This window comes from Barbatula barbatula (assembly GCF_947034865.1).
Source record: "Barbatula barbatula genome assembly, chromosome: 14".
In the NCBI taxonomy this organism is placed as follows: Eukaryota; Metazoa; Chordata; class Actinopteri; order Cypriniformes; family Nemacheilidae; genus Barbatula; species Barbatula barbatula.
Genome location: NC_136777.1, coordinates 7,249,586 through 7,274,466, shown reverse-complemented (window position 1 = coordinate 7,274,466; position 24,881 = coordinate 7,249,586). Strand labels below are relative to the sequence as shown.

Below are 24,881 nucleotides of genomic sequence, written 5' to 3'. Positions count from 1 at the left end.
TTGTGCTCTGTTTATTTCCTCAGTGTGTGTCCAATGGAGTATCCTATGAGAAGGTGTCTCAGGAAGGCGGTGAGATCATGGGCCTAGAGATGTTTTTCTCTGGGTTTCCACGTATGTTGGGTCTCTCTCTCTTTCCCAGACTATCTAGGCTCACCATCGTAGGCCAGACCATCAGCTCAATCCAGGGCCTGGAGTACTGCCCACTTCTCAAGGCATTATGGGTGGTGGAGTGCAGGTTAAATGTAAGTCACACCACAGACAAAATAAATATTCCAAACAGCCACATGATAAAATAAAGTTTTTGTAAGTGTCTTTCTTCAAGAATGGAGAGTTTAGTTTAAATATATCTGTTAACTTTCTTTAAAAGAAAACTAGCAAAATTAGTTGTTTTATTAATTCATCGTGGATGAAAGAAGCTGGATCATGAATAAAAAGGGTATTTGATTTGTCTGTTATTGTTTGTCTGTTGTAGGAGATTTCAGGCTTGCAGAACTGTCTGCAACTACAAAAGTTATATCTGTATGACAACAACATCCAGCGTATCACAAATCTAGAAATGCTGGTCAACCTTCATGTTCTGTGGCTCAATAAGAACCAGATCTCTGAAATAGAGGTAGGCTGATTATAAACAAGTGTTGTGGTGCAAACGTATTGAAGTAAAAGTTTTATATTTAACTTATATAAGCAGTGTTGTAATGTTAGTTATTGTTCTTAATGAAAATTACTATAAAGGAAGTCTAGCTTTTTATACTAGGAATTTGTTAAGAAAGCCTATTTGTGTGTCCACTTTGTGTTTTAATTTCTTTGGCAGGGATTGAGTTCACTTGTAAATCTTGAGGAGCTGCATCTTGCTGATAATGCCATCGAGACACTTGGTAAGTTTACTGTACTGTAAAATTTTTGCTATTTTTTTATGGGGCACATTATTTTAACTGTACACTCTAATCTTGGATTTCTTCATCTTTGAGGTCATAGCCTGGATCCGAACACCAGTCTCCAAAACCTAAACCTCTCAGGAAATAAAATCAGTTCTTTTAAGGTATGAGAATGTTATTATTTTACCTGTCATTTTTATTAACGGTTCATAACAAAGCAATGTACTGTAGCTTCAAGCGCTTGAATGATGCTTTAAATGATGCAGCTTATTGAGGTGAGATGTGTTAAATAAATTCCCTGTTGGACAATAAAACAGAAACAAAGATTCAATATGATCTACATTAAAGGAACAACCCAGGTCAGAATATGCGACCAGAATATCATATATGTTTTGTGTCGGCTGTTTTGACTTGGTTTAGTAAGCATCTACCCACAACCCTGTGAATTGTATCAGAGACTATTTCACAGGCATGCATCGCTCACAATTTCTTCCAAAAATGTAAAAATCTTCTTCTCTATGCATTTAAGCCATCAGATTGTTGATTGCCATTTGTGTAGAGTCCATTTTGATGGTGTCCAAGATTACTGGAGAATAGTTTTTCTCCAGCCGTCACGCTGCTATTACTGCAGGCCTGTATCCACAAGCTTTTACTGAGCTCTCTCTCACCTACTCACTACAGATCTGATTACTATTATTTCTGTTTGTTTTGTGCGGACTCTGTACTTTCTCAACTACCCTGGAGAAATTTGATAATTTCAGGAACGGCTCAATTTAAGTTTTTGCTTTTTAATTCACAGCATTACCATAATGTGGCATCTCTGCCCAGGCAATTTTCTTTCCCATCTCTATTTACCAGAAGATACACAGAGGCACTTTTGAAATAAGCCAGATAAATATTTTCATTTTCAAGTGGTGTGGAGTCTGAACGAGGCGTGCGTCTCTGAATGGGAGTCTTTGTTATTTTGTGCGAGTCGAGAGATTGAAAGGTCTTGGCGCTCTTTGTGTGTTTCGGCTCTTCAGAGCTCGTTCTGTGTTACAAACACAGGCTCGTGACACAAGCAGACAGGTGTTGATGTGATGCTTTTTGTACTGTTAATCCGTGGGCTCATTGTTGAGATGAACTGTACTCTTGCTTGTATGGTGAAGGTTCTTTTCCCTAATGGGAAGCTAAATGCACTTCCATTTAATGGTGAACGTAACGGGGTACAAGCAAAATGTTTCACTTGTGTGGACGGAGGTTTTATCCTGATTTTGCATGACAATATTAATATTAAAATAACACCAGACTGCATGTATTGTAAAATTTGACCACACATGTATGTAAAAAATGGCCTGTTGTTGATGCTCTGCAGTGGCTAGGGTGTTATGAAGGGTTACTAGGTAATGGCTAACTAAAGTTTTTTTGCCTTTTTAAGGCATATATTTCAACGAAAGTTGTAAAAATTATAGACCAATAAAACTGTTCTGGTCCTTAAATATGCCCATTTAGTCTAAACCTATTAATGTTTTTTGGGCCTGCTGATTATCTTCTGTCTGAAAATCATACACCGGATCGCTTAAAAAGTAATATCACACCTCTTAACATGCCACACAATTTGAGGTGTTATTCATGTCCATGGCATAAACAGTTTGAGATTGGTACTGCATGATAATCCAATAAAGCAAAAGTAACAATGATGCTTTTCTTGAACTCTTGTGTTCTTTGTAGGAGCTGACCCATCTCACTCGGCTGTCCCAACTGAGACAACTGAGTCTGACAGACCCTCAGTCCAGTCCAAACCCAGTATGTCTCCTCTATAATTACTACACACACGTCCTGTATCACATGCCGCAGCTGCAACGTCTGGACACGTATGATGTTTCAATTAAACATCTCAAAGATGCAGCAGAGGTAAGAACAGAAGTGTGATAGTTTGGGTTTATCTGAGTGTTCGGTTAATGAGAATTATGGCCAAACATGCTTCTGTGTCAGTCCACAGTGCTAAAGAAGATGATGTATTACACCATGCGGGTACGATGTGCTCAACGACAGTTTGATGAACTCAAAGCCAAGCTCAGACAGCACAAAAAAGATCAAATACAACTCCCAGAGGAGAGAATATGGGTGCTAACACACACGCTCAGAAATGTGGGTAAAAAATGCAAATTAACTTACTAAACTTGCCATTATAGAATGTGTGTGTTATATGTTTTTGCTATTTCTGAGCAGTTGGAATGTGAGCTGTCAAATATACAGGGAGCTGGCAAGAATTCATGTGAACCTGAGGATATTTTCTCTGACCGTGAGCAGAAACTCCAGTGCAAACTGGAAGCTGTCAGAGACCGACTGAAGATCTGGGAACAACGTTTGAAGGAGTGAGTAAGCATATTTTTGTCTGTGTGTATTATCTGTGATAATTGTACAAAGGTTTTGGTGTGTGTTTGTGTTTTAGGGTAGGGGCGTGTTACCAGCTTGATCTGGCTTTGGCTTCGGAAAGAAAGGAGACGATGGTGCATCTCCTATTGTTGGAGCTGGAAACTGTGGGAAATATTCGATTTGAGGAGGGAAACACAAATGATCCTTGGTACTACACATGTTATACAAACAAGATCTGTTACATTAAAACACATGTTACTGACTGTGTCTGTTCCCTCAGGTTCACCTCCTGTTATGATCTCCTGCTGTCTCGTTTCTGCGCGTGGGATTACAAAACTCACCACATCAGTGGCATTAAAATCAATCGTATCATCCGGATCCATAACCAAGCCCTGCGGCTGCGCTTCCAGGACAAATTGCATTCTCTCAATATGGAGTCTTCAGCCATCTCACAGTAAGTCAAGCAGAGTGGTAGCATCATAAAATCAGGATGTATGAAAGGTAGCTTTTCATCTGAGGCTCAGACAAGACAGAAAAAGGTATCTCTCTCCCCCACAAAATGTTTTTATCTTAAGCAAAATGGATTTTATGAACTGTATATTCAAAGTTGATGAAATCACACTGGTAGCATTTGTATGTGTGTGACAGGAACTACAAGCGCCATACGGAGTATCTGTTCTACGTGCCTGATCCAGAGCATTCCTGCGAGAGCGATGAGATACTCCACATCGCAGAAAGTGGTTTAAAATCCGCTGATGCATATAAGGTACCAAACTCTTCACAGGCAAACAAATATGATAATTTTCCCTTTAATCATATAAATTTTAACATGGATGCATCTGTCTTGCCCTCAGGCGTTAGGCAGAGAGAGAGCTGTTCCTCTCTCTAACAGTGTGAGCGTGTGTGACAGACTGCGGATGACATTCCTCCAGAAAACATCAGAATGTAACCCTGCCGACCCGCTTTCCTTCAGACACGGTCTGGATCCTCTAACATTTATATTTACATTTTGGCATTTAGCAGATGCTTTTATCCTAAGTGATATACTAGAGTGAGAAAACAATAAAATAATACATCATGGGGGGAGGTAAAATATTACAGAAATTGCTACAACTAGTTACCCGGTTTAACAATGCTAGATAACATCTCGAAACTGTTTTCTCTCAAAAAGTCAACAAATTAAAAGGTGTTTTCATAAGGCATGTTTTTATAAACACAATATAAATATGCGCAGTGCACATACATATGTTATGTAGACACAAACTTTTATTCTGATGAATTTTTTGACAGGCCCAGTGTTTATATTTGTGTTTATAGGTCAGTTGATCATTTCTAAAGTGTTCCTGGGCCGCAATGTTGCAGTAAAGGAGGGAGTCCCTATAGATTGTAAATATTACCCAAGAGCAAACTCTGTTTACCTGAGTACCAACTCAAAACAACACACAGCACTAACAGCCCCTGGTAAGTTTGAGTGTACATTACCGGAAATCATGAGCTGAACAGAGCAATAATGAGTTTGTGTATCTGTCTGTGTGCGTCAGACTGTGACTGTATGCAGAGGCAGAAACTGTGGTACGTCTTTGACCATGAAATGGTGCTTCCAGAATACCTTGTGGACTTTGAATATATCACACAGGTAATTTATGCAAAATAAATGCGGGGGTAATTAGAGTTTACTGTTCTTCAGAAAATACATTTTGCATCTTATCAGGACACACCTGAGCACTCCTCTTCTTCAGACTCCTCCTCTGTTACACATTTTTCCACTGCTGTTGCCTCATCTGAGTCCCGTGCTGAGCTGGACCTGGATGAGGAGGCATTAAACATGGAACCCATCCTGAAACCCCACCCTAAGATGCTCAGTCTAGATGAGAAATATATACTGACAGTGGCCAGAGCAAATGTGCTCAGTCAGATCACAGTGAGTATATATCATCATTCAACTGACAATACCAATTCAATTCAATTCAATTTTATTTATATAGCGCTTTTCACAATTTGCATTGTTCCAAAGCAGCTTTACAGGGGAAAAACTAAAAACCCAAGAAAGGGCAAAACACACTACATGGTGTGTTATATAATAAATCCAATTATTCTAGTAAATAATATCTAATGTCAGCTTCTCCTGGTGGTTTATTTAGCATATTTGTTAATTTCTCCCATTTTGTTCCACATTGAATGTCTTTTTTTATGTGTGAAAACAGTTTCAATATCATTGGGTAAGTCAGTTGTACCATGGTGCAATATTTTTCTCATTTATCTTTTTTGACTTCGTAGGTGCAACAGCTTCTAATGTATTAGAGAAAATAGTACCCAATTTCCTGGTCATGACATCGAGCGATATTTATTGGTATGGTTATTAAAGGAGTCAGATCTGGCAAGCTCTTTGCGAAGCTATCTTTAGTAGCGGAGGTGATTGTTCTACCCTGTCGATAACGAGTTAAAGGGCTGATTCCTGACGTGCGCAAAGTACCCGTTATAAGATAGTGATCGGTGACATCGTCGCTTTGAGGCATAATGTCTATATTGGTTAGATCGGCTCCGTGAGATATAATCAGGTATACCAATGTACAATGACCCCAAAAAGTGTTTAAAGACACAAAAACAATTGTTTGTCACACAGGTGCTGAATCTACATGGCAACAGTCTGAATAAACTATCAGAGATTTCTCGACTCACTGCTCTGCAGCGTCTCACCCTCAGCTTTAATGACTTAACTCGTCTGGGTGATATTTCACACATGGTAATAATTACATTTCTCCCACTTTGTTCCACATTGAATGTCTTTTTTTATGTGTGAAAACAGTTTCAATATCATTGGGTAAGTCAGTTGTTTATCATGTGTTTCTACCAAAACAAACGACAAGACTTTAGTAACTGTACACCAGCTTTTTTTAAAACACCATTTGTAAAAAGATTGTGTCTTATTATTTTCTCCGTCTGTCTCTCTTACAATTTTTAGCCAAATCTGGAATATCTCGACGTTAGTTTTAATCGTATTTCGACTCTGGAGGGTCTGCGAGGACTTAGCCGACTGAAAGAACTGGATCTTCGCTGGAATCAGTTGATACGTGTTAGGGATGACATGAATGTGTTGCGTAAACACACTCCAGCTCTCCACCGCCTGGACACACGGCATAATCCATGGCACAGGGTACTAGTCACTTTACATTACATTATTTACATAACAAACATAAAACTGAAAAATACCCACAGTTATCACTGCTGTGGCCCTGTTGCATACTGGGGGTGCACATCATTGTGATCATTAAATCACACATGTTTACATTTAAATTTGATATGCAGTCGTTTGTGTGTTTCAGCATGAGTGTGAGCGTATGGTGATTCTGGGTCGGCTGAAGACCCTCACTCATCTGGATGACATTTTAGTGATGGAAGAGGAGGCAGCTGCCGCGGCTCAAATGGCTGCCCGATCCAGAATAAACCAGGTGTGTGTCTGTTCTGGGTTTACACAATGTTAATAAGTAAGTAAATTTTATCTTTAATTTATTTTAAAAATTTGATATAAATATTTAATATTGTTTTTATATATAATATATATATGTGTGTGTGTGTGTGTGTGTGTGTGCAGGCATCTCTGGTCATCCACTCTTGGACTGATAGTGAACCGCCGCGCAGTCTGAGTTTGCTGTCTTCTGTTGTTCACCTACTCACACAGATGAACCCGTCTCCATGGAAACACTCCAATGCGCTTGAGCCAGGCTGGACTGCCAAAGTATGCAAAAACCACAAAGGATGATATATTGCAAAATGTCCAGATTTCATAATGGTATTTAACAATGTAGGAACTCCAGCAGTTTTCGGTAAATTACACCTTACATTGCTTTTTAATGCGGGCTTGAACACACGAAAGGGTAAATAAATGACAGAATTAACATGGTTGAACAAATCAGACTAATTGTGCTATTGTGTTTTTAGATCACAGCGCTGAATCTGGATGGTCAGCAGTTGACACGACTCAGTAATCTAGACCAGCTGGTAAATCTACGCTGGGCTTCATTTGACAAGAATGAGTTAACTCATATTGAGGGTCTGGAACACTGGCCTCTACTGGAGGAACTATCACTTAACTGCAACAATATAAGCAGATTGCAAGGTACTGCATCTCACCTTTCTTAGTCCATCACTTACTTTTTGGCTCTCTCTGTATAAAGTTATACAATGTGATTTTATATACACCTTTAGCTGCTTTTGTTTGTTGTGTTTGTGGTAGTTTCCTGTACGCTGCAAAGACTGACGCGTCTGAGCATTAACAGCAACAACCTACAGTGTTTAGATGGAGATGTGTTAGACCGGCTGCCCAACCTTCACTTCCTGTCTGTTGAGGACAACATCATCTCCTCTCTACGTGGACTTCAAAGGTCACGCTTATTATTCGAGCTATACATCGGCAACAATGACATAAGCACCACACGTGAAATCTACAATTTAAAGGTAATTTGATTATTATCTGAGAGTATTTTATGTGAATCCATGTTTATCACAATGCTTCTCAAGACAGCACCTAATAAAAATGATGGAGATCTATCAGCAGTGTAATGGGCTGCTGGAGGAGGAATGTAGCAGTGAATATAATATACCAGGATGGTGCTGATGTAGCATCTGTTTCTTTTAGACACTTTCTAGTTTAATCATTTTGGATCTGTATGGAAACCCCCTGGTGAACAAACTGGAGAACTACAGGATCTACATGGTGTTCCACCTGCCTTCTCTCAGAGCACTGGATGGAGTGGCTGTGGTACATACAAATATCAGTTAAAAGCCATTCAAATGTTTTTCTTCTCAGAACTTTTGCATCTCAGTAAAACTGAATGTGGAGCTCCAAAAAGAATCATACACCTGGCACTATTTTAACCTTTTGTGTGTGCAGGAGGTGTGCGAGTCAGAAGCTGCCAAAGATGTGTTTGAAGGACGTCTTACTGCAGATATGGTGGATGAGAAACTGGGAAACACTAACTACAGAGAGCTATCAGAACTCAATCTGCAGTCCAGCTCAATCAGGTACATTTCATACGTTCACTGTGATGCTGTGGTCAACATTACATTAACACAGCTCAAGCTATTGTTTTTTCTCCCCATCTTTCTTTGTTATGTGAATGTTTTAGGATGGTGGATCTGGCTCCTGCTGATTTGTTTGGTAATTTGCGCAGTATTAATCTAGAACACAATAACCTCACATCTTTCAGTGGTCTCCTCTTCCTGCCCAATATCAAGGTATTTATGTGCTAGGAAAGGGATTAGTTATAAATTAGTACAAAATATATATAAATCTGTCGATGCGATTGTGTTTACTCGTTGTTTATGTTATCGTTGTAACTTGCATATTTATGCAGATTTTAGTTTTAAATTGTCTCATTTATTATATTATTATATTTTTAATGATTTTAAAGCACACACTTTAAACAATTATAAACCCCAAAAAATACATCTCTTCATGCATAAATTGCTCTTAAACCTTTTTTGTGTAAGACCTTTATAGTTTTAATGTTTGTGTCCACGCAGGTGTTGTTTCTGAACTACAACCACATTGAGTCCATTCTGCCACGTCAAAAAGTACAGAGTCACATGAGCAGCAAGCAGGTTCTTTATCATAAAGTCACTTCCAGTGGTTATGGGCAGCAGAACAGCAGGCTCAGCAGGTACCACACACACATCCATCTTGAAATCATCCATTGGACTGATGTAGTTACCTGTGTACCAGTAGGGGGCATCCTGATTACATGTTGAAAAGATTCTCAGACACTATCGAGTCTCTGTATGTCAATTTTACAGAAGCAAATTTCTTGTTAAATGCAAATTTTCTTAAACAACAAACTTGACATACTAAACAACTTTTCAGCAACTGTCTAAACTGTTTCAGCTGCCATATCTTTTTGGATGACACATTTCTGTACATTTTTTCGTTTTGTTTGCTTTCTCTCTCACTCTCTCACCCTGCTTTATGGGTTTGTAGAGAAGGAGAATCTCGTGATAATCAGGAGCCTCTGATGCCCAGTTTAGAAGTTCTGCATCTAGGTCATAACGGCATTTCCAGCCTGTTGACTTTACAGCTGAGCCGACTGACTAACCTAAGAGCACTGTTCCTACAAGGTAAAAAACTCTCAACTGTGCGCACACACAATCTTTCTTTGCTCGGAGAATTAATTCTCTTCTGTTCACTCTTTCAGGGAATGATATTAGTCAGGTGGACGGACTGGAGGGTCTGCAGAGGCTACGCGAGTTGGTTCTGGATCGAAATCGAATCAAGTCTTTGAATGAGAACTCGTTCCGCGGACAGGAGGTTCTGGTGGACCTGCGTCTGGCAGAGAATCGAATACGCAAACTGAATCACCTGCAGCCGCTCACAGGGCTCAGAAGACTGTTTTTAGACATGAACAAAATACAGGTACACAGAAACATCGAAATATCAATATACTGTGTTCAATCAAAAGCTTGGTAGCTTCTTTTGGTCTTATCTATACTTGCTATTATCATACAATGAAATAAGACTGTGATATCCAACATATCCAAAAAAGCACCATTAAAAGAAATCTTTACAAGTCTTGTGAATTCATAAAAAGATTTCGTTTGAGGACCAGATTTCAAATAATAAAAAGTTAATATTGTTGAAAATGTTGAAAACGTATCTTCCTTTTATTCTACTGGAGGAAAAACATTTGGTATGTGATCAACTATATTTTTTTATTAAAAAAACATCCTAGCAGTGGGCATAGATGTCCATTTGTCAGACAGGAATCTGTTGAACATACTGCTTATGTTATTGTACAGTGTATCGTATTGTACAATGAGAACATATTTAAGTGATGTAGGTCAGGGTTACATATGATTTCATTAGCAGTGCAAACTCAAATAAAAAATGCATGTGTGTGTGTACGTTTTGGTATTTGAAGCTTGCTTTAATTACTCACCTCCACATTTGCATCTCTCTATATGCGTGTGCCTGCAGTTTTGCTGTAATTACAAAATGACAGTAATTCAGTCACTTAGCGCGTTTGTTTTAGTGTTGTTAGGCCCTTTGAGAGCACTGTCGTTTCCCTGCCCCCGAATATAGAGTAATTACAGACACCCATTACCGTACCAGCAAAGCAGCCCAAGAGGACAATTAACCAGTATTTACATTGATTGAAGGTCAGAGATGCTTGAATGTTTGCATGTGTGTGTCTGTTTTTCACTCATTCACCTCTACATTCTTTTTTCCTGTCTCTTTCTCTATTGACTGTGTTGTAGAAGATGATCACAATCATGACATGTTAACAAAAATGTTTACTCTTATTATACAAAATCCTTGATATATAAAATGTTGTGCATTGAGCTTTTGAAAAGGTTTGTTATTGTAACATTATGTGTGTCACAAACATTTCTAAGACCCAATGTGATTTGTTTGTGTTGCAGGATGTTTCAGAGCTGGAGAAACTGGAGGTTCTCCCTTTCCTCATAGAACTGTCTGTAGTTGGCAACCCAGTAAGTGTTTTTCTCACTGTATGTACACTTCAAGAAGTAGTTCAAAATGAAAATTCTGTCATTATTTACACGCCCTCTTGTCATTTCAAACCCGTGACAACAGAAGATATTTTTTTTATATTGTTACCAATACAAGTGATTGGGGGGTTATTAACAGCATTCTTCAAAATATCTTCTTTTGTGTTCTGTGGAAGAAAGAAAGTCAATCAGGTTTGAAAGGACAGGGGAGTGAGTAAATGATGACAGCATTTTCATAATGATACCCATTTGTATGCACTTGAAACATACATCACAATTCATGTTTAGTTATTTTATATTGCTTTTGCCTCTGTTTAAAGTCTGAAAAGGGGGTCACAATTTACTCTTATTGGTAACAGAAAACCAAAACACCACTGAAAAAATTCGGTTTAGAAGATCAAAGAAAGCCTTTGAAGGTTTGAATGACACAAAGGTTTGAATTTTCAAGTGTGTTAAATCATAATGTATTTTATTCCAGGTGTCACGGAGGTCCCTCCACAGGCAAGCAGTGGTTTTGCATCTGTCTAGACTGCAGGTTCTGGATGGTATCACTATCACCCTGGAGGAAAGAACAAGAGCAGAGCTTTTATCCAATGAAGCACAGGTAGCTCACACACAGGCCTTTTCTATCCAGGTGAAGCTTTAAGTCTGAGTCCTGAAATTGGAACAAGACCCAAATCACATATATTTATGGGTGTGTATGTGTGCAGGGTTCTAGCTCAGGTGCTGCTGATATGACTTTACCAGGTTTGGTACCATTGATGACCCGACCAGTTCCTCTTAGACGTACCAGTCTGAATCCAGGAATACACATACTTATAACTGATCACCAAGAAGACACACATGATATAGGCAGACGTACGTATACATACTGTACATCACACCAATAGATGCACGTTTTTGTGATCTACAAACTGTTTTTTATGCGTGTTTGCAGATAAGAAGCAGAGAGGAGGTGTCTCTCTCCTGCGTGGCCTTCAAAGTGATGTGAGCTTCAGACAGATCAGAGGAGCTTCTAGCCATTACCCAACAGTACTGCAGCCGACTGGACACAGAGTTTTCTCTATTTATCCTAACAGTGATCTTGACAGCAGGTGTGTATACACACTAATACACTAGTTCACTTAAGTGCTGCGAAAGGCAATAAAGGTATTTATGAATGCTGTGATTACGTTCTTCACAGGTACCAATTTCATGGCGGTCCCAGGCCTAAACCTCCTCTGTAACTGCAGAACCATAGTGACACACTGTGTGTGCATGTTTGGACATGTGTGTTCTTCACACAAAATTTCCTAGATCTATGGATCTTGAACTTTTTGTTTATTCATTTTTAAAATATGTTTATTAAATGTGAATATCATAAAGATATGAAATGCTTATTTCTCTGAATGGTGTCTTTTGTCTGAAGGTTAGAGAAGATTCAGTCAAATTATGAAGTTTCTAAACTCGACTATTAAAGGCATAGTTCACACAAAAATGGACATTCTTTCAAAATTTTGAATTTATCACAAAATATTTATTTGGGGTGAACTATAACCCTTTAATGGTCCCAATAATAATACTTTCACATTTATTTTCTTTGCTCATCTCACTCACTAAATAAATACTTTGATTATATTAATAATTAAATTTTGAAATATAATACTTTTTATAAATATAAAAATGTTATTACTGCTGGTTCGGGGAAAAAACATGATTGTCCATGATTGTAGTAATGACTGTGGAAGATCACAGGGCCTTACACAGCCAATAAACATTTATGTGTATTATTTTTTAGGACCAGCACATCAAACAGACATTTCAAAGTTTTACGATCAGCTTTTCTTCAGCGAGTATAAGCCCATTTCGAGCTCGCTATGATGGAAGAGTTCTTGTTACAGCTTTAGCAAACAGTGATTTGTGTCAGACTGTGACACTGAAAAGAAAGCAGAGGTTTTCATCTGTTTTTAGTGGCCTGTATCATGAGGGCAGTTTAACAGCACAACTGAATCGCCACTGTTTGGAGAAATTCAAAGGCAATCAAACACATAATGTGTTCAGTAAAAACCTGTCATCACAGCTCAGGGTAATTCTCTTCCTGTTTTTCTCTGGAACATAATGGTGAGGGGTTGGCAAGGGGGAGAAAAGGAGAGAACCTAAACCGCCAGAATGAAAAGATATATTGAAATGTGAAGAAAATGAGAAAGGAAAGGCGAAGTAAATTCTTTCGAATTTAATGGTGATCCTGCTGTGGAAATAACACAGAGCACAGTGTGTTGTCCAAGCTCTGTTTAATGGAAGTCAGAGACAGTTTACTCCTCACTGGTTGATCTGTCTCTTCATATGCAGAGATGTGTGTGTTAACAGTATGATAATGGAATTCACATCTTCAGAGATCTGTACTTTTATCTATGGATTCTGACGCATATCATCTATCCTCCTTTGGTGCTTCCAACCATCCATAGATACACTATACTGTAGATACATGTATATCTACAGTAAATCCATTCATTCCTCATCCATCCACCCATGCATCTATATATATACATACAGTAAATATCCATACAGTCTATCCATCCATATTGTACATATACTATATTGGGAGTGCATATATTGTGAGACCACTTCGGAAGACATAAACAATGGTAATCCAATGATGGTCCAGAAGAACCTGCCGTTTTAATTTTTTCACCCTACCCAAATGTTTGAACAAAATACAACAGAACATTTATAACTAAATCAAAATGTTAAACTAATATATTTAAGATCTAATTATGTGACATTCAAAAATAACAAAAAATTCTAAAACCGGAAGGCTTCTGGTCCAGTGTTTTGACTATAAATGTGATTTCATCCATCCATCCATCCATCACCGTGTGTCGGATATCGCCGCCCTTCAGGTCGCATTGCGCAACTGCAGCATCAGCAGACGCAACGATGGATTTTAGCCACAGAAAACGCCGTCTACCTAGTGCGCGCCCCGCCAACATGCCTCAGTTAGAGGTAGGTTATGTTAAATAATGAAATGTTTTTATTATGTGCGTTCAACCCGTTCAAAACATATCGCCTTTTAAACACAAACAGGAGCTGCTAACGCTAGCCGAGCTAACCCGCTCCCCTGCTCTCTTTATCTGCTGTATGGAATCAATCAGGCTAACGTAATCGTGTAATGTGATATAAACTCTGTGTGTTTGGTTTTTGTTATGCTCATCAAACGCGTTGTTAGGTTCATGTTTGTTTCTCTGGTCGTCATAGCTGCGGGGTTAGCATGTGAACGGATCGAAGCTCACGACTGCATGAAATAAAATCTGATGCATCTAAATAAATAAAAGGATCAGAAATGTGTATTCATGGGACCAACCTTTAAATTCGTTGTTATGTTTTGACGCTGATTTGACCCAAATTACCCTCTGGACCAGCTGTGTTTATGTTCTGCTTTTGTTGTCGATACACTCATCTCTCTACATGCTATTTTGCTCGTGGCAACAGACAGGTAAACTGGGACTCAGATTAAATCGTTTACATGCACAAATGTGTCGAGTTTAAAATCACGTCTAATGTAAACATCAATTAAAAATACAGTATGTATATTACACCAATTCATGCTACATGTCTGTGTGTGTGTTTTTCCAGTGACTCATTGTCAACGCCACAGGGCATGTGTGTGTGTTTTGGAGCAGTTGGGAGGCGATGACTGAGTCTGTCCCCACCGTGCTGTGTTCATCACCATGGGGCCAGATGTGCCCCTGCTCAACGACTACAAGCAGGAATTCTTCTGGAAGCGCTTCCCGCAGACTGTGTTGGGAGGGCCGAGGTTGAAACTCGGCTACTGTGCTCCACCATATGTGTACGTGCACCAGCTGGTGTTATTCTTGACCCCATGGCTGTTGGGAGGCATTGGGACGGCCCTGTACCAGTTGAGTGTGCTGGACGACACCTGGGCGGGCGTTGTTTCTGGTATGCTCATGCTGGGTGTGGGCGCCACCGTGCAGGGACTGGCTCAGTGTATGGCACGGAGGACAGGGCTGGTACAAAGACTGCCAGCTACTAATAACATCCTCGCAGATGAGGAGGAGGTGGAGTTTACACACTGCGTGGCACTTGAGACGGTACGGTTTGTGGTGCCTGGGAAAAAGTTTATGGCTAATGTGGTTCTTCATACGTTGCTTGCCGGAGCACTGTGCGGGTTGTCCACATGGTATCTGCTGCCGGATAGACTGGGCAGCTTGTATGGGCACACAGAAGCTGGACTAGGTGCTGTCGTGCCTTTGTTTGCTCTGAGCTGGGTGACCGTGTGTATCGCAGAGTACTCGCTTATCGTCAATACTGCGACAGAAACGGCAACGTTTCAACCACAGGATACGTACGAAATCACACCTCTTACCAGACCCCTCTACATACTCGCCTTCATCGCTGTGGACCTGGCTTTAAGGTACAACATCTTCTTCTCTTTTAAACCATTCACTGAGTATTGAGAAGTCGTTTTGTAGGTTGTTGATAGAAACGTCATATGCTTATAACATTGATTGTTAAAGAATTTACCAGAATATTCAAATGCTTTCATAATTTACTTGCCCCATGCCTTACTTCTTTCGGTAGAACACAAACGTATTTAGCATTGAACCAACAGATCTGAGCCCTGCATTCAAATTGGTTTGCAAGAAATATCAGCCATCATGTGTAGTTTTTTCATCTCCAGGGTCTAATTTTCTCTCATTTGTCTTAAGATTTGCAGATTCTGCTGTTGTGGAATTGCAGGTAGCGGCTCAAGTGCTTCATGTGGTGTTTGTGGTTCTGCCGGTGCTTTGGGCTTTGGGAATGCTCTCCCCATTGGACGCTCTTCTGCTGTGGGCCATGGAACAGACTTTGGTGCATGGCCTGGGTGGGTCTGCCATGTCCACCAACATCAGGTGAACATTGTGCCCAACTTTCACTGAAACCGATGCCTCCCGATTTCACATTTTTGTTTAGTTTTTTTTAGACTATTTCCTTATGGAAAACTGGAGTAAAGTTAACATTATTTCCAGACCTGTTTTTTTTAAAGTAATATAGAAATCTAATTTCACTAGATTTAAAGGGATGGTTCAGACAAAAATACAAATTCAGACATTGTTTTTTAAATCATCATATGACATTTTGAGAAATGTCTATACAATGGAAGTCAATGGGGTCAAATGTTTTCAACATCCTTCAAAATACCTTCTTTTGTGTACTGCAGAAGAAAGTCAAACAGGTTTGAAATGACGAGAGGGCATGTAAATGATGAAAACAAAATCCTTTTTGGGTGAACTGCCCCTTTGATTGTGCTACACGCCCATAACTAGATAAGATTTCCGCGTTGTTGTTTAGTCAATAAAATGTTCTAAATCTGTTCCTTCACCATAAGTGTTGTTGGATTTTGTTTTGCTCTCTTTGGTTGTTTTTGTTCCATGAACCTTGTGAGTGAGTTGAAGTTGTGCTGAATTCTTCTGGTCACATACCCATAACAATAAATGTTATGACTTATGACACTATATGATCTATTAAGAAGTTGTTTCTTATAAAAGTTAGTTTTTTCTCTCTTCTTTCAGGCTGTTAGTCATGTTCCTGTCATCTACGTGTGTTGCCATCTGTACATTCTTTATTCCCTCTTCCCTGGGCGTTGTCCTCTTCACCGTTGGCATGGGCTACCTCCTGAGTCAGGACCTGAGCCAGCTGCTGGTGCTAGTAAAGGGGGGTTCTTCGACCTTGGGTCTTGGCTGGTGGGGTCTTCCTCTTTCACTGCTGCTCTTACTAGGGGCCTTGACTGAGGCAGGACTCCTTCATCAGTTGTACCCCAACTTTGTAAACGAAACATTGAGTGTGAACTCTATAGGGAACTGGGGGTCTTCTGTGGTACCTCAAAGCCCACAGGGGGTGATAGGCTTGCTCCTTATTGCCCTGTTTCTCATTACCCGTCTACTGAGAGAGCTTCAGGGGGCATGTGTTCTCGGAGGGGCCGTGCTTAACCCGCTCTATCCTAAAAGGGTCACGACAGCACAGGCTTTTAGGAGGAAGACTCGTGGGCTACGTGTCGCAGGGATAATCAGGAGGGTGCTATTGAACCTGGGTGAGGCGTTTGCATTTTGTCCACCTACATGAAACCTTGACATCTTGACTTTGTTTTTCAATTTTAAAGATTTGAGAAATGTTCAAATGTGTATGGTTATTAATGGATTTGTCCACGTCTGACTTTGCAGTTAGTCCTTTGGCGATGATCGCGTTTTTATCTGTGGACGAGTCTTTTGCGAAGCTGCACACAGCCTCCCTCGCTATTGGCTTCACACGAGCATTCAGGGTGGTACGACATTTTGTCAAAACTTAAAGCTTTATGAGGATGTAGAACCCTGTTTACATGAAACCCCTTGACCTGTGGCTTTTGTACGACAGGTGTGGCAGAACTCTGAGGCTGGGCTGTTGCAGATGGTGTTGGTGGTGATCATCAGGCTCGCTGGGGGACACAGAGTAGTGCACTGGCATGAAATGGGCACTACGGTACAGCTGATTCTGGTAAGTCGTAAAAACAACACATGGAGGCCAACATTGGCTTTTAAGATAACTAATGTTGACCATAATGTGCTTTTTATTCATTTTCTTTCTCACTGGCAGGTCTCTCTGATCGTCAATCGCATGACTCAGTTTGTGTATAAGCTTAATTTCGCTCTTACGGTCTTGATCACATCTTGGACAGAGAGTAAACAGCGGCGTCAGTCCGCAGGCACTCTGCTGGCCCTCAACGCTGCTCTGTGTCCACTGCTGTTGGCCGTGGTGGTCCTCTCTGCCCTTCTCTCCGCCCCTCTCCTCCCTCTCTTCACACTACCTGTCTTCCTGGTGGGGTTCCCCAGGCCACTGCGCTCCTGGCCGGGCACCCCTGGCACCGCCTGCCCTTGCCCAGACTCTGTATATTACCAGCAACTCTGCAAAAGACTGGCATCAGCTTTCAGACCAGCACTTGCTAATGGCACTTTTGGTGAGTTTCACCAAATAATATATGACTTTTTATATTTTTATACTTAAATAACTCTATAGGCTTAAGTATCTCTTAACTGTTTTGTGACTGGTTGTAGGTTCATGTTCTCCTGGGACTCACTACCTTGGGCGCTTCCAGGGTCGGCTTCTGTGGATTTCAGTTCTCGAAAGAGGCTACGGCTACTGCACTGTCAATATTAAGGTAAACATACTTTCTTTTCTTTGGAAGCAAATAAATAGTTTAAATTGCAGATGAGTCGGCATACAACAGTTTGTGGTTTCTCTACTGTTTGATATTTTGAGTGTTGATTGACTGAATGTTTTTTTATCACAGGGTTTAGAACTACAGGAAACATCGTGCCACACTGTTGAGGCTCGACGTGTTGATGAAGTGTTTGAAGGGGCTTTTGATCATGTGGAGCGTCCCGGTCAGTGTTTCCGTCTATTGAACCCTCACTGGGGTAACGCTCTAACTCCCTGCTCCGTGTTGCCCGTCAGGGTCTATTCTGATGCCCAAAATGTTCTAACAGGCATCATCGATTCCCCTGACCACCTGCGTCAGCTAAACTCAGATTTTCTTAAAACACTCGTCTGGATTTTGTTGCGTTACTGTGTGCAGAATTTGACTTGTGGTACTCATCGAACAAAAGGGCAGTCTGTACAGAACTCTGGACGCAAGTCGCAGAGCTCCCAGCATACCGTGCCCCTGGAGCCTGGTCCGGCTGTGGTTAAAGTTGTAATAGACTCTCAAGTGCGTCCTGAGTCCTCCTCTTCCTATCATTTGAGGGGGCAGGACAGTTCCAGCCTATCGTCCTTTGCTGATTGGTCAGATGAGGATGATCTGTTTGGTCCGATGCCTGTGCGGCGGCCAATAAAAATGATGGTACGGACAGATGAAACAAAGGAGGAGCTCGGGTTAGGGGTATCTTTGCCAGGGTCTGTAGAAATCCACAGTCTATATGAAAGCATGGCACTGTCCTCGCTTCCCACCCTTAGACCTCTGGGCATGGGTCTGGGGCTTGGCCTGCCCATTGCAGATAAAGGGAAGGATAAGATCCCCACTCTCACTTCAACCACCATCCCATGCAACGCTCAGCCACTACACTTCACCAGCCCGCACTCAGAACTCTTCTCTTTGCCTATGGACTGGCGGACCACCCCCTTACATTTCTCTAAAATACAGGTTTTGCACCCTTGCTTCCCGGAGGCCTGGTTTTTCTTCTGTTTGTCCCGATTAGTGGGGGAGAGCTTTGGGGAAGGAGACTTTGAGCAGATGACGCAAGGTTTGCTGGAGGACAGTGCCCTGCGGGAGCTGTATAGCCAGGTGGTTCTGTCCTGTTGTGTGGCGCTTGGAGCAGACACTCAGATGTTCAATCCCAATCTGCTGTTCAGGTTGTACTGTGGGGACAGCCCCTGGACCGAGGGACTGGAGTGGCTACAAACCAATAAAGAGCTGCATCAGCTCACACTCAGGGCTTTCAGGTAAATCCTAATTAAGATTCCATACTTGTTTTGCATTGTAAAGAGGCCTCAACTTAATTTTATCGGTTGAAGGAGGAAATATTTGATGATTTAAAGATTATTCTCTGTATGTAGGTACAGTGTCAAACTTTTGGTAGACCAGGCTTCTCTTGGTCCAGTAGAGACTCTGGAGGAGCTTTACACAACTTTACAGGATTATCATGACAACTGGTTCATTGGCCTGGTAACAGACTGTGGTTGGCAAGACAGTGTTGTACAGGAGAAGCCCTTCCTGTTCTCTCTTGGACATGACCTCACCATGGTAACAACAAAAAAAATTACATTCATTTGGGTTATATAAGAGAGTCCCCCTTTGATAATTGTAGTGTTTTGAATCATACTCTAGATTTTTTTCACTGCCAGATAAAGCGGGAGAGCATTTTTATCCCATTCTATGAATTGTTTTCCCATTATTTCTACAGGGAAACATTGAATGAGGTATAGGAATTTTAATAAGAATTGAAACAATAAAAATGAGCGTATTGAGTTAAATCTAAAAAAGGGAATTACATTCTATTTTTGCAGTTGGGAAAATACAAAATACTAATTTTGGACAACTATGTCTTTTGTTAAGTGGATCCCTTCGTACTTAAATGTTTTTGTATTCCATTTCAACAACAACATTTCAACAGCCCCACCCACTACTATATTTTATGGTCTAGAATTCCAATCCATATATACAGTATGTAAGATAATGATAACAAATATGTTCATTTTGGCTACAGTTGATTTCAGTGGGGGCAAGTACATTTCAAATGTAAAAACTTCTCACTGAGCTGAGATAATTTACTGTTTTATTACTTGCATATCCAAATGGAAATTATTAAAATCACCTTTCTGTCTTTTTCATAGGGGACATATACAAGCCGTGTGTTATCCCTGCAGGAGAATTTGGTGCAGGTTGGAGTTCTGAATGAGGAAGGTGTGAGGGGTCAGTGGGCCAACCTGTCTTGGGAGCTGCTGTACGCTACAAATGATGACGAGGAGCGCTACAGTATTCAGGCTCATCCAGTGATGCTGAGGAACTTGACCGTTCAGGCAGCTGATCCACCGCTGGGATACCCCATCTACTCATCCCCGCTCATCCACCTGCGCTGTTTATGAGTCACTTTGAGTGACACCCCTTAAAGTTTTTTACCTGCACATCTTCTCATTTGTGATCAGCATGCAAACAGGTGCTACCCACTATTGCAACTTCATGCTATCAAGCTAAATATTTTGACTGAATTTCTTCCTGTACAGGGTACAGAATTGCCGCTACAGTGACATTACGATCTGAAATGAGTCCACAAGTTAATAGAGGTCTGCAGCTGAAATATGTACTGATTTTTAACAGACCTGTGCTCCTGAACACACACTAATCTATTAAGCAGGCACTCCACACATTCATACCTTAGACTCATTCAGACACAGGACCTGGATTTATTATTTTCTCCAGAAATCGTGCCCAATTTTATGAACAACGGACCTACGTAAGTTCTGGGTGTCCTTGACTAAATCTTACCTCACATTGAACTTTCATTTTGCTATTACATTTTTCCGTTTTCACATTAAGCATTTATCAGGATGTCTAAAAAAGGTATAAATGCTGCTGCCCTTTTATGAACCCGTTTGTCCAATCTGAAGAAGGTGCCTTGGTAAAATTTTTGAATGGTTATTAAAATTCTTGTTTAACATTTGCGCACCTCATGGAAAAGGTAATTTCTTTCAGTGTTCCTTCCACTTCCACTTCGGCTTGGTATTTGTATAGTTGTTTAATTGCATAGGTGAAATATAAATGTTTTCCTATTCATCATTTTTGAATCACAAAATGTTTTAATATTGACACAAATATAATACATGCATCAACGGCAAAATCTTTTTTTCTATTATTTGCATTTGTTTTTAATACAGCAAGCAAATGATTCCCTTTTCCGTTTAAATAGTGGTAGTCTTAATCATTGTTTAGTAGATTTTTGTTTTAGAAGATTTGGTCCTTCCACTCCAAGAATGTTCTGGAATGCATCCATTTATACTTTAGAATAAGATGGAAAATATAACTAATTCAGGTGGTTTTGATCTTTGGCTTGCTAAAGTATGCAGAGTCTGCATCCTAAAAAAGGCAAGTTTCAGAAAGAGAAAAATCAGGGAAAAGACATTAATCAAAATGGTATCAGAGTAAAGGGATAGTTCACCCAAATTTTTTTATTCTGTCATGACTTGCTAGTTGTTCCAAATCTGTATAACTTTGTTTGGTTGATCTTACACACATTGTAGGTATTTGAATGAATATTTCTGAAATCTGTTTGCTATCCTACATTCTTCAAAATATCTTCTGTATTCAATAGAACAAAAAAACAAAGTAATTTTTCCTACTATGGCAGTCAATGGGGTCCAAGAACTGTTTGGTTATCATTTATAATTTTGGGTGGACTACCCCTTTAATGTATTTGTGATTAATCTTACTGCAGTCTATTATAAATATAATCTACTTTTATGTATATCTAATCTCTATTCATTTCAAATGCCAGTACTCACCAATCCAGCTTTGAAGTTTTGCACACGCTGTTTACCCAGAATATTTGTGAAGTACCAAGCCAAAGTGGGAGTGTACTGCCACATATAGCAGAACAGAAGAAATGGCTGTTGAGCAATCCACATCTCTTTTACGTGGTTGGCCAGACCTACCAGGATGAGATGGACACAACGCTCCGTAGACATCTTATGCATTTGATCACCAGCTGTGGAAACAGGCTAGTGCAAGAAATGTGAAAATAAATGAAGACGACAAATGGAAGTGTAATGGTGATAATCTTTGCTTTTTGAGCTGATGTGGCACCTTCTCAAGATGCTCGGTGAACGCATTGTGAACGATGCTTGATATTACAGGTCCAGGGCAGATTGTACTGATACTGATGTTTGGATAATCTGTGAGTTCTGTTCTGAGACTTTTAAAGAAACCCTGCAGAAACAACATTTTATTCCATACAGGAGATTTTTTCATTTAATACCTGTCTATATGACGATATTTCCTGTATCAGATGATATACAGTACATATCACATGTACATGTTTTGTGATCAATTTGTGATGTTTGCTCTCACCTGCACTGCATGCTTGCTTGCAGTATACCCTGTTGCCAATGGTGCCCCTACAAAGCCTACGACGCTACTGACGGTTGCTATGATACCACTACCACGGCGCATCATGTGGGGTAGCACCTGCTTAGTGACAGATACGGTGCCAAGATAGTTGAGCTCCATAAGTGCCTCGTACACATCCACATCTGTGTCCATAAAAAGTGAACGCTGGCTCCTACCACCGTTATTTATGAGCACATCTATCTGAAAATCCAGACACAACCAAAGCTTTGTGAAATCTTTCGAAAAACAGTGCAAGATATTTGTCGGGGACTTGATCCTCGACTATTTGTGTTTCATATTAACTGAATTATTTCAGTTAAAAAAATAAAAAACATCAGATGTGAAAAACAGAATGCATTTACATCACCAAAGTGCTTCAAAGCTGTCTCTGTTTTTTCCTTATGCGATGCACGGTCCATCAAATCGAGGGGAATAACAAGAATATCGTCATCCTTTAGAGAGGAGCGCTCTAATAGGAGAAATATAATGTCTTTCAGCTCTGTCAAACTGTGTTTATTTTTAGCACATTGTGTAACGCAGGACAGACACTTGTACACACATTCAGGGTCACACTTAGTTATATAGGCTATAAAGAGACATGAATGACTGTGTACATATTTGAGATCTTTTGTGCGTTAACTCTAGAATCGCAAGTTTCCTTGGATCTTATCATACCTAAACAAGTGCGCTTCACCCTCTCCAGCTCATTCTCTCTACGGGCAGACAGCACTAACCGAGCACCAAGCACAGAGAGTTGATAGGCCAGTTCCTCCCCGATACCACTGGATGCTCCAGTAATCCAGACCACTTTGCCTCGCAACTTTGACTCTGAAAAAAATATTAAAAACACTACATTGTAGAGATAGAAAAGAATACCCCCCCCCTTAAAATAATCACATTTTGTTGCTTTGCTGCTTGAAATGAAGATGGACACCGTTTTTGTTTTATCGAGCTGTATTTTTTTAAATGCAATTTATAACATCAAGCTATTACACCAAGTTACAAGTGTGATTTCAGCCGATAGAGGGCTGCTTAGGTAGTAGCGGCAGTATAAAGTGACCAGTTAAAAGTTGTCCTACAACTAAAATAATTTTAGAGAGATTATTTTAAGGTCGAAAAAAAAGTCTCGTTGCTGCTTTAAAGCAAAAGGTGGTTCAATAAAATAGTGACACAAGGGGTGATCCTTTTTTCAACTCAGTGATTTTTTTTTTGTTTTAAGATTTTCTGACTTTTTGGTGTTATGTTTTTCTCTTGAATGTTATAAGTTGCACTGAGTAAATACAGCTGGATAAAATGAAAACTTTGTCGATCTTCATTTCAAGCTGCAAAGCCATAAAATGTTATTATTTTAAAGGGGGGGGGGGTGGTTATTTTCTATATCCACTGTAACCAAGTTCCTGTAAAAACTCAAATTCAGTGTATTGGTTTGGTAAGCACTGTATATACTTTTGCAGAGACATATAGTTATAAAGTTGAATCTGATCTTAGAAAATGTATGCGGTGATGAAAAATACACAAGTATGTGTACTGTGTGATCATTTTTTTGCACTTTTATAGAGACAGTCCAGACTCTGGCATTAATGCATTTGGCAGGCTTGCTGTTCAGTTCATTCATTACGTGCGTTCCCTGGGTTCGAGCCCATGGCCTTTGTGCTGCAACGGAGTAACAGGAACAGAGTGCAGCTTGTCCTTGTCCCAGTCAAAAGCTACTTTAATTTGTGTCAATGAATGTGGATTGTGCCAAACTCCCTTTAAACATGGCACAGTCAACCACATGGTGCAAATTCCACAATTCTAGAGTTGTGACACTTGACGTTGTGACAGCAGACAGACAAAGTCAAAGCGATATACTGCTACCGTTGTTCTTTACATACAAACGACGATGAACACAAAACATTATTGCTGTAAGAAAAATGCATGTCAATTTCTACCTGGTGTGCTGCCGATCTTCTCCGCCCATAATAAAGTCAGATCGGCGTCACCAAAAATGAAGCGAAGAAGTTGCGTAAGGACATAAACGGCGACTCCTAAGACAATCACACATGACCAGCACACCTCCATTTTTTTCTGCACTAACAAAAGAGGTGAGAAACTTACAAACTTCCGAAGCTAGTTCAGAGTATTAAGTTTCTCTAGCTGATAACGTTGGTGCTCCTTGCGCAAGCCGAGCGATTTACAGCTCTGTTTGCGAATTACAACATGAGTCTTCCGTCTCCAATATGGGCTGGGACAGACTGCTCTGCGGATTTAAAATCTTATGCGACCCGGCAGGACCCGCTGTTTTATTGAAAACCTTCCGGGTTCAGATTAATTCCTTATGGAGCGCACTACAGCGGTTACACTGTTTAATGTTACGTTTATTTTCTGTTTATTTTCTTTCTGTTTATTTTTCTTTTTTGTTAAATTTTTTCTATTTATTAGTTAAATATGAAGTGCAGCTAGCCTGGTACGCTGTTGTCTGTCGACCCATTAAGTCAAAACAACCCTTACGAAGAGTCACATGGTAACCATAGTTACATCAGTTGTTACTATTGTACAAA

General features: G+C 40.1%; 3 protein-coding genes across 3 annotated transcripts; 2 read left to right on the top strand and 1 right to left on the bottom strand.

The window, feature by feature from the left end:
• Positions 1–74: 74 nt before the first annotated feature.
• lrrc9 (leucine rich repeat containing 9) lies at positions 75–11,959 on the top strand (the record flags this gene model as incomplete). The annotated part of the gene is made up of 31 exons (XM_079473432.1): positions 75–242; positions 473–613; positions 812–875; positions 969–1,039; positions 2,586–2,768; positions 2,850–3,005; positions 3,087–3,232; positions 3,310–3,441; positions 3,514–3,687; positions 3,882–3,999; positions 4,088–4,211; positions 4,551–4,694; positions 4,775–4,869; positions 4,945–5,154; positions 5,857–5,976; positions 6,196–6,387; positions 6,557–6,682; positions 6,826–6,969; positions 7,173–7,350; positions 7,468–7,688; positions 7,870–7,992; positions 8,125–8,255; positions 8,360–8,468; positions 8,757–8,893; positions 9,208–9,344; positions 9,422–9,639; positions 10,647–10,715; positions 11,212–11,337; positions 11,444–11,591; positions 11,671–11,827; positions 11,917–11,959. Exons 1-31 carry the CDS (start codon positions 78–80, stop codon positions 11,957–11,959), a joined length of 4,302 nt encoding a protein of 1,433 aa, XP_079329558.1. The 5' UTR covers positions 75–77.
• A 1,619-nt stretch (positions 11,960–13,578) lies between these two features.
• Positions 13,579–21,087, top strand: pcnx4 (pecanex 4). The gene is made up of 11 exons (XM_079472870.1): positions 13,579–13,715; positions 14,346–15,144; positions 15,440–15,622; positions 16,283–16,800; positions 16,931–17,031; positions 17,121–17,240; positions 17,340–17,700; positions 17,798–17,901; positions 18,034–19,181; positions 19,296–19,482; positions 20,073–21,087. Exons 2-11 carry the CDS (start codon positions 14,441–14,443, stop codon positions 20,322–20,324), a joined length of 3,678 nt encoding a protein of 1,225 aa, XP_079328996.1. The 5' UTR covers positions 13,579–13,715; positions 14,346–14,440; the 3' UTR covers positions 20,325–21,087.
• Positions 21,013–24,665, bottom strand: dhrs7 (dehydrogenase/reductase (SDR family) member 7). The gene is made up of 7 exons (XM_079472871.1): positions 24,273–24,665; positions 23,017–23,169; positions 22,704–22,810; positions 22,303–22,542; positions 22,039–22,161; positions 21,738–21,953; positions 21,013–21,312 (listed from the first exon to the last, which is right to left on the bottom strand). The coding sequence occupies exons 1-7, from the start codon at positions 24,400–24,402 to the stop codon at positions 21,265–21,267; spliced, it is 1,017 nt and encodes a 338-aa protein (XP_079328997.1). The 5' UTR covers positions 24,403–24,665; the 3' UTR covers positions 21,013–21,264.
• Positions 24,666–24,881: the final 216 nt, after the last annotated feature.